The 10,573-nt window shown below is 36.7% G+C and overlaps 1 protein-coding gene across 5 annotated transcripts in view; it reads left to right on the plus strand.

Moving 5' to 3' along the window:
- Positions 1-4,762, plus strand: part of LOC123552857 (bromodomain and WD repeat-containing protein 3-like) — a 52,581-nt gene extending 47,819 nt beyond the window's left edge. For all 5 annotated transcript variants that reach the window (XM_053541095.1, XM_053541098.1, XM_053541099.1 and 2 more), the window contains one exon: positions 298-4,762. In XM_053541095.1, coding sequence (XP_053397070.1) covers positions 298-1,037 — 740 coding nt within the window. In that variant the 3' untranslated portion in view covers positions 1,038-4,762. The remainder of the gene's footprint in view (positions 1-297) is intronic.
- The last annotated feature ends 5,811 nt before the right edge of the window (positions 4,763-10,573 follow it).

The raw sequence follows: 10,573 nt of genomic DNA on the forward strand, positions 1-10,573 counted from the left end.
AAGGTTATACAACCAGAATGCAACCTTTCTATTTTTTGCAAATTGTAACTTTCTACCATAAGTGTCCAATCAGATGCAGGTATTTTGAGAGTGAAGACATATTTCTTAACAGTTTGAACCCAGTTCTTACTGTATTGAGCAATTTAATTCCAGAATGGCTTTTATCTTAATTTTAGCAGTTAATCAAAAAACAGATAGAACCTAAATAGTTGAGATCTTGTGGCAGCCCTGATGGCAGGGATTATCTACCTGTGAAATGCAAGATTGGTTTAAAAGTGGATTCCGTTTAAATTCCAGGTACAGGCAAGAAAACTCTAACAAATGGATCCTCTCAGGAGGATGCTAACCAGAGGTACTCGACACGTGCAAGAACGGGAACCATTAAAATGAGAAAGTATACAAACAAAGGTTTCTTTACTGACGAAGATGATAACGAAAATGTGATAAACAAAACTTCTGCAAATAGTGCTAAACGATCTCAAAATGGTGGTGCAAGATCAGCTAGTCTCATGCACAAAAGTCATGGGCGCGAAGCTGAAATTGAAGAAAGCAGTGATAGTGACACTGAGGTCGAATCTCAGAGAAAAAGGGTAAAAAGAGGTAGAAAACCTGCTAGAAAGAGACGGAAAGTTCGTGCTAATACTGATTCAGAATCCAAGACTGAAAATGATTCTGAAGAAGATGATTCAAGTTCAGACGATTCTGCAACGGAAGACTTAGAATCAGATTTAGAACATCATAGTCCTGTGACAAGGTTAAGGTCATCTCAGGGATCTCAGAGTTCAAAGGGTCGTGATAGTGAGAGTGACTCTGGCCCACCAGGTAGACTCTCGCGATATGAGAATTCCAGCCATGCATCCCAGCATACTTTTTCAGGGTCAAGACAGGGTAGACGCACGAGGAATCAGGGAAAATCGACAATTAAATACACGGAAGATAGTGACAATACAGACAGTGATGATGCGGCTCCAGTTACAGTAAGCATGCGGGGTCGTGTTCGGCGGCCTACAGCAAGAGCTAGGGCTATGTGGGAATAGTGTATAGAAATACCAATGAGTATGAAATACCTCAAATTATGAAATTATGTAAACCAAATGACTTGCATTCTCAGAAACTGTTTTTGTGATACTTTTATGTTTTTTCTTTCATATTTGAAGAAAATAACTTCAAAAAAAAATTATCAGTAACAAGATACGATAAGTGAAAGTGAAGTAATGAAGAGCTAAACTTTTTCTAGTTTGCCATTTAAAGATGTGTTCAGTTTTATATAGATTTTTTTTTCATTTGTTCTCAAGATTTGTGTCCTTTTTGATGTCCCCAACCTTTTTCAAAGAAAAACAAGGGGACATAGAAATGAGCTGCATTTGTCCATCCTTCCTTTCATCTGTCTGTCTGTCACACCTAGTGTCTGGTTTATAACTCTGCCATCTATTAAGAGATTTTAAAATCACATGTTACAAATGTTTCCCATATTTGGATGATGAGCCATGTGCATGGTCCAGACCCCTAGCTCTTAAGGTCAAGGTCACACGTGGAAGTCAGAGGTTAACAGGGCCTGTTACATGTCCAGTCAGTAACCCTGCCATTGGTCAATGTATTCTGATATTACTTAGTACAGGTGTTCTGCACGTTAAAATTGCATGTCATATGCAAGACCTAGATCCTTATACAAGTTATAGTAATATGTGAAGATAATAATTATGTTTTGTGAAAAATATCCATAGGCAGGGGATGTTGGTAACTCTGTTACGATTTCTTGTCTTGTTTACAATGTTTTTGAAATCTTTTTGTCCCCTGTAAATGTTGTGTACATTTTTTTTTTTTTTTTTTTTTTAAAGATGACTAATCGGCGAAAATATTTCAATATTGAGTTCAACTTCTAGTCAAGTACATTTGTTTCAGTTGTTGGGTGTGATTTTTTTCTCCAAACTGCAAGGGTAAAATTTACCATTACTTTTCTCATGAACGGATTATTGCAGCTCTTAGAATTTGCTTAAATTTTACTGATTACATTAAAATTTTGTATCACACTGTAAAATAAGAATTATTCGTGAGGAATTAGTTTTCACTGGAGGAGCATTATTGAATACTTCATAAAAAGTGACCATCACAATAACTTGACTTTACCTCTAATTACCATTTTGAAAAAAAAATATGGCAAAAACAAATATTAAACTGCGCATTATTAGACTGTTTCCAAATTTGTTTATATGGGAGGTTGTATTTATCAGTGTTTGTCCATGCAGAATGCCACGATGATATTGACTGGCTCTAAGTAGAAGTTAGGCAAGGGAAGTATTTCTTCCCTTTTCATGTTTTAAGGCGACAGATCGAGATTTTAAGACCATATTAAACAAGTATTGATATTCTGTTTTCAACAATTGTATGACTTTTTTTTTTCATCAGTCCCTGATACATGATTTTTAATTGAATTTCTCATAGTTACAATTATTCATAGTTTTATTTTCAGGGTTTGCTATTAGTTGCCACAATGTCGGTTTGTCTTTACATCTGTCTGTCAGATCTTTGTCTAGATAATTCCACATACAGTTTTCAAAGTATTTGGCCCAAACTTACAGAAATTAATGTATAACTATGAAGTGAATTTGTGCATATTTTCAAGACATGAATATACCATACCCAGTTAAGGATTTATGGCCGTGTGATATTTTACAAAATGTTGTATATTGGGCAATACTGATAAAGTCCTTTTTAGCTCATCTGATTTTTTGAAAAAAAATGAGTTATTGTCATCACTTGAGCGGTTGTCGGCGTCGGCGTCTGCGTCGGCGTTGCCTGGTTAAGTTTTATGTTTAGGTCAGCTTTTCTCCTAAACTATCAAAGCTATTGCTTTGAAACTTGGAACACTTGTTCACCATCATAAGCTGACCCTGTAAAGCAAGAAACATAACTCCATCTTGCTTTTTGCCTGATTTATGGCCCCTTTTGTACTTAGAAAATATCAGATTTCTTGGTTAAGTTTTATGTTTAGGTCAACTTTTCTCCTAAGCTAACAAAGCTATTGCTTTGAAACTTGGAATACTTGTTCACCATCATAAGCAGACCCTGTACATCAAGAAACATAACTCCATCTTGCTTTTTGCAAGAATTATTGCCCCTTTTGGACTTAGAAAATCAGTTTTCTTGGTTAAGTTTTATGTTTAGGTCAGCTTTTATCCTAAACTATCAAAGCTATTCCTTTAAAACTTGCAACACTTGTTCACCATCATAAGCTGACCCTGTACAGCAATAAACATAACTCCATCCTGCTTTTTGCAAGATTTATGGCCCCTTTTGGACTTAGAAAATATCAGATTTCTTGGTTAAGTTTTATGTTTAGGTCAACTTTTTCTCTTAAACTATCAAAGCTATTGCTTTAAAACTTGCAACTCTTGTTCACCATCATAAGCTGACCCTGTACAGCAAGCAACATAACTCCATCCTGCTTTTTGCAATAATTATTGCCCCTTTTGGACTTAGAAAAATCATTTTCTTGGTTGAATATTATGTTTAAGTCAACTTTTCTCATAAACTTTCAAAGCTATTGCTTTAAAACTTGCAACAGTTTTTCACCATCATAAGTGGACACTGTACATCAAGAAACATAACTCTATCCTGCTTTTTGCAAGAGTGATGGCCCTTTTTAGACTTAGAAAATCATGGGTAGGACAATATTTCTATTATACAAAAAAAATCAGATGAGAGTCAGCACCTGCAAGGCGGTGCTCTTGTTCTGGATTTAGAACTCCTCATACAGTTTTCAAAGGATCTGACCCAAACTTACAGAACTATTATACAATGAAGAGAACTTGCGTATATTGTCAGATACATGAATCATGTCTATTTCAAGAAATGTGGCCCTTAAATTTTTTTCTATAAAATTCTTTTCTTTTTTTTTGCTATACGTATAACTCGTCCCAACCCACCATATTTGCCGAAAAAAAGGTTTTCCCCACATTGTCTGGTTAAAGTGAAAATCATACATATTCTACCCTATACCTCTGTATAAATACCTCTCCCCACAAAAATTAACACCCCTCTGCTATTTACCAAAAGAAATATTATTTTATTTTGTTTTATAGTTTGTTAATATTTTTTTTTCAAAATTAAAAAGGCAATAGAATTGAAGTTGGAAATTGAATAAAACTATGTATATGAGCAGTGCCATGGGAAAACCAACATAGTGGCTTTGCGACCAGCATGGATCCAGACCAGCCTGCGCATCTGCGCAGTCTGGTCAGGATCAGGATCCATGCTGTATTCGCTTTCAAAGCCTACTGGAATTAGAGAAACTGTTAGCGAACAGCATGGATCCTGACCAGACTGCGCGGATGCGCAGGCTGGTCTGGATCCATGCTGGTCGCAAAGCCATTATGTTGGTTTTCTCATGCTGCGGCTCATATTATGATAGATGCTATGATACATTTAAAACCGTAAGTATCGGCACCGGTTGCCAAAGTATAACCCCTTACATTGTTTGTTGGTTAATTTTGCGTTTATTTCCTGTTTCCAGAATTATGCTTTTGGAGCATACATCAGTTTACTGATGGCTCTTGTCTTTCTCATCCCCGTTTTTTATAAAAAAGAAAATAATGGTATATCAGAAAAGGCTTCTTGGACAAAACTTTTTTTTCTCATGTATTTGATGTTTCTTTTTGACACAACATTTGAAATAAAGACTTTGAAATGCATAATTTTTGTTTAAAGTGTTTTGTTAAAGATGTTTTACAAAATGATGAATATACTTTTGTATAAATACAAACTTTTATGTTATTAATTAGTTTATAATGGATGGAACTTGGTGTGATAGTTACTGTCATCATCAGCAGCACAAACAGTAACAGAGAACTGGCCTCGTCAGCCTAATACCCGCTTCGAGTGCAGGAGATTTTTTATTTACTCCTTGACTCTATCATACCAAACACTTGAAAATTACATGAGTAGCCTCCCTTGACTGGTGCTCAACATTTAAAAGGGCTATGGCTTCTCTTCACTCATATCTTCATGTTGATAAATATCATAAGAAATGAGGTATGGAAAGTGATTAATACAAGTTGTGGAAGCCCGCCCACTTAGCTCAGTTGGGAGAATGCAGATCTACGGATCATGGGGTCGTGAGTTCGATCCTTGGATGGGGTGTATGTTCTCCGTGACGATTTGATAGAAGACATTGTGTCTAAAATCATTCGTCCTCTACCTCTGATTCATGGGAGGAAGTTGGCAGTTTCTTGCAGAGAATAGGTTTGTACTGGTACGGAATCCAGGAACACTTGTTAGGTTAACTGCCTGCTGTTACATAACTGAAATACTGCTGAAAAACGGTGTTAAACCCAAATCAAACAAACTTGTTTCACAATGAACATAAATTAGTATGAAATAAGAAGAATGTATTGGTAGATTTGTAACAGCGTGGCCTTGCTCTAAGTGTCTGTGAAAATAATATTGCCGAAATTTAACATTCTTTGATTATCTCTTAGCATACTAACAGCAATTGTATCTGCCTTTGCGACCAGTGCAGATCAAGATAATCTGGCCCCGTGTTCACAAAACATTTTCAGTCTCAGCTGAGTTTGATAACGAAACTTTATTTGTCATTTATATCTAAATAGCAGGTTTAAATTTAAATTTGAAGTTAATAACTATTTTCAAGTGACTGTTTAGTACTGATGGTCAGTCTCATTAGGAATTTTACCATGGAGTTTTAGTAAAACTGATATTAAAATTTCAAACTCAAACTCAGCTGAGACCGAAAAATGTTTTGTGAACACGGGGCCTGATCATGATCTGCACTAGTCCCTGTTCAGTTGGTAAATCTTCATTGAATACCTCTATGAACTGTATATGGTAATGTCCAAATTGAAAGATAGAGTAGTCCATTTTAGAAACTTAGCAGGGTAAGAGTTGGTTTTGATATGTCGGCAAGATCTAGGTTCCATGACCAATTTTTCAATAGACACACCATTACCTAGTTTGTCTTTGGAACTCTTTTTTTTTTCAGACAAGTGCCACTGTCTTGTTTTTACAAGAACCAATATTTTGACACAAGCATCATTGCCTTGTTTGTCTCAAAAGGCAATGCTTTTAGATAAGCATCATTGTTTTGCTTGTTCCTAGAGCCATCAACATTGTTCTATAACTAGTATTTTGAGAGAATCATCATTGACTTTTTTGTCCTAGAACCAATATTTGAATAAGCATCATTGTTTTGTTTGTTTCTTGAACGGAAGGCAATATTACCTTTCTTCTTAGAGGAGCCGAATGGTTAAGGTTGCTGACTTCAAATCATTTGCCCCTCATCGATGTGGGTTCAAGCCTCACTCGGGACGTTGAATTCTTCATGTGAGGAAGCCATCCAGCTGGCTTACGGAAGGTCTTTGGTTATACCCAGGCACCTGCTCATGATGAAATAATGCACGGAGGGCCACCTGGGGCCTCCCTCCACCATCAAAGCTGGAAAGTCACCATATGACCCATAATTGTGTTGGTGCGACGTTAAACCGAACAAAATAAATAAATTGTTCTTAGAACCAGTATTTTGAGACGAGCATTATTGCCTTGTTTTATTCTTGGCACCAATATTTCAAGACAAGAGCATCTTTGCCTTGTTTATTCATTTAATCAATATTCAGACTCCATTTATTCCTAGATCCAGTATTTCGACAGAATCACCAATGCCTTGTTTGTTCCATAAGTTGATATTTTGAGACAAACATCATTGCCTTGTTTCTTACTACAGCTTAAGATGCAAGATAATCAACATCTTGAAAAAACAATATTTTGAATTCTGGAAAAAGTATCATTGCCTTCTTGTTGCTGGAATCAATCTTTTGAGACAAGAAACATTGCCTTGTTTATTCCTAGAGAAAATATTTCAAAACCAGCGTCATTGTTTGTTTGTACAATCAGTATATTGTGACAAGCATCATAGCCTTCCATGTTCAGAGAGCCAATATTTCACAATAAGTATCGTTGCCTATATTTGTTTCTAGTATCTATATTTTGAGACAAGCATCACTGCCTAATTTTGTTCCTAGAGCCAGTATTTCAACACATGCTAATTATATACCTTGTTTGTCCTTAGAGCCAATATTTCAAAACATGCATCATTGTCTTGTTTTGTTCCTAGAGCCAGTATTTGAACACATGCATCGCCTTGTTTTTCCCCTAGAGCCAATATTTCAAAACAAGCATCATCGTCTTTCTTATTTCAGGAACCTGTAGTGTGGAGCACGCATCATTGCCTTGTTTTGTTACTAGGGCCAGTATTTCAGGACAAGAGTCCTTAACTTGTTTGTTCATAGAGCTATGCAACAAGTGTGTACCTAAAACCAGTATTCTGATACGAGTGTCATTGCTATGTCTGTTCCTAGAACTAATTTCCAAGTCAAACATCATTGCCATTATTTGAGGCTGTCGGCTTATTTGCAGACCAGAAACATTTCCATATTTATTCCTGGAGCCAATATTTGAGGCTGTCGGCTTATTTGCAGACCAGAAACATTTCCATATTTATTCCTGGAGCCAATATTTGAGGCTGTCAACTTATTTGCAGACCAGAAACATTTCCATATTTATTCCTGGAGCCAATATTTGAGGCTGTCAGCTTATTGCAGACCAGAAACATTTCCATATTTACTCCTGGAGTCAATATTTGAGGCTGTCAACTTATTTTCAGACCAGAAACATTTCCATATTTATTCCTGGAGCCAATATTTGAGGCTGTCAACTTTTCAGCTTGTGTGGAGACTACAAACATTGCCATATTTATTCCTAGAGCCAATATTTCTAGGCTATCAGCTTATGTGGAGACCAGAAACATTCCATATTTATTCCTAGAGCCAATATTTCTAGGCAATCAGCTTATGTGGAGACTACAAACGTTGCCATGTTTATTCCTAGAGCCAGTATTTTGAAGCTGTTAGCTAATATTTCGAGGCCATCAGCTTGTTTGGAGACCACACTAGAACTTCATTGCAGCGCATTAAAATGGTTTTGCCAGGTCTTCCTGTAAACATTTAAGGTATTAGATCACTAATAGAGTACCTCCTTTTTGAAGTGTATTCAATTTCTACCATAAACATACTTTTATTGCAATTCTTAGTGGGGCGTAGGTTCAAGCCCTACTGAGACCAAATTTTTTCCGCCTTATTTTCCTATTTTTCTAATAAGTTTTTACTTCTTTCAAGACTTATTATTGATTTCTTGTACAAAAATGGAAAACGATTAATCTTATATAAGCGATTTCTTGGTGTTCAAGGTGAATTTACTACTTAAACAGAAGGGGTAGAGTTACACATCTTTAAAAATATTGAGTTACACGTGGTGAAAGTTGTCTAGTTTGCTTTCACTCTTAGATTATATATTGTGGAAGAAATTAAGGTAGATTTTACATCTGCCCTAAGGTTATTTTAAAATGGAGTAAGCAAAATTTAAAACAGAAACACAGCATTCAACCTTATTTTTTCAATGCCGAAGTATGAATTCTGTCTCATTAAATCCTTTTACTTGAGGCACCATAGAAAAAATGATACTGACATTTTTATTTTGTGTTTTATAGTTGTTTACCAATAGTTTGATGTTTCTTTTATCAAAATTAATGGTAAAATGAGTTCTCTGCAAACCATTTTGATTTATAAAAATCGGCACGGTAAAAGTTGTTTAAAAATTGCAAAATAGTGCAAAACACGGTTACCTTTCAGAATATACCAAGCAAAGGCCATTTTATAAAGATTACTATTAGTGATCTAATACCTGCCATGTTTATAATATGTCCAGGCCATCAGCTTATGTGGAGATCAGAAACATTGCCATGTTTATTCCTAGAGTCAATATGTCGAGGCCATCAGCTTATGTGGAGACAGGAACATTGCCATGTTTATTCCTGGAGCAAATATTTGGAGGCTATCAGTTTGTGTGGAGACCACTATTCATATAGCCAATATTTCGAGGCTGTTAACTTATGTGGAGACAGAAACATTGCCATGTTTATTCCCAGAGCCAATATTTCGAGACCATCAGCTTATGTGGAGACCAGAAACATTGCCATGTTTATTCCTAGAGCCAATATTTCGAGGCCATCAGCTTATGTTGAGACCAGAAACATTGTCATGTATATTTCTAGAGCCAATATGTCCAGGCCAGCAGCTTATGTGGAGACCAGAAACATTGCCATATTTATTCCTAGACCCAATATTTCGAGGCCATCAGCTTATGTTGAGACCAGAAACATTGTCATGTTTATTTCTAGAGCCAATATGTCGAGGCCATCAGCTTATGTGGAGACCAGAAACATTGCCATGTTTATTCCTAGAGCCAGTATGTCGAGGCCATTTGCTTATGTGGAGACCAGAAACATCGCCATGTGTATTTCTAGAGCCAATATGTCGACACCTTCAGCTTATGTTGAGACCCGAAATATTGCCGTGTTTATTTCTAGAGCCAGTATGTCGACACCTTCAGCTTATGTTGAGACCCGAAACATTGCCGTGTTTATTTCTTGAGCCAGTATGTCCAGGCCAACAGCTTATGTGGAGACTAGAAACATTGCCACGTTTATTCCTAGAGCCAATATTTCGAGGCCATCAGCTTATGTTGAGACCAGAAACATTGTCATGTTTATTCCTAGAGCCAGTATGTCGAGGCCATTTGCTTATGTGGAGACCAGAAACATCGCCATGTGTATTTCTAGAGCCAATATGTCGACACCTTCAGCTTATATTGAGACCCGAAACATTGCCGTGTTTATTTCTAGAGCCAATATGTCGACACCTTCAGCTTATGTTGAGACCCGAAACATTGCCGTGTTTATTTCTAGAGCCAATATGTCCAGACCAACGACTTATGTGGAGACTAGAAACATTGCCATGTTTATTCCTAGAGCCAATATTTCGAGGCCATCAGCTTATGTGGAGACAAGACACTTTTCCATATTTATTCCAAGAGCCAATATGTCCAGGCCAACAGCTTATGTGGAGACTAGAAACATTGCCATGTTTATTCCTAGAGCCACTATTTCGAGGCCATCAGCGTACGTGGAGACCAGGAAAATTTCAATATTTATTCCTAGAGCCAATATTTCGAGGATATTAGCTTGTATGGAGACTACAAACATTGCAATATTTTTTCCTAGAGCCAATATTTCGAGACCATCGGCTTATGTTGAGACCAGAAATATTGCCATGTTTATTCTAGAGCCAATATGTCGAGGCCATCATCTTATGTGGAGACCAGACACATCGCCATGTTTATTCCTAGAGCCAATATTTCGAACCCATCAGCTTATGTAGAGACCAGGAAAAATTCCATATTTATTCCTAGAGCCAATATTTCGAGGCTATCAGCTTATGTGGAGACTACAAACATTGCCATATTTAATCCTAGTGTCAGTATTTCGAGGATGTTAATTTTATTCCTAGAGCGAAATATTTCGAGGCCATCAGCTTATGTGGAGACCAAAAACATTTCCATGTTTATTCCTAGCGCCAGTATATCGAGGCCATCAGTTTGTGTAGAGACCAGAAACATTGCCATATTTATTCCTATAGCCAATATTTCGAGGCTGTTAACTTACGTG

Source organism: Mercenaria mercenaria, chromosome 4 (genome assembly GCF_021730395.1).
Source record: "Mercenaria mercenaria strain notata chromosome 4, MADL_Memer_1, whole genome shotgun sequence".
Classification (NCBI taxonomy): Eukaryota; Metazoa; Mollusca; class Bivalvia; order Venerida; family Veneridae; genus Mercenaria; species Mercenaria mercenaria.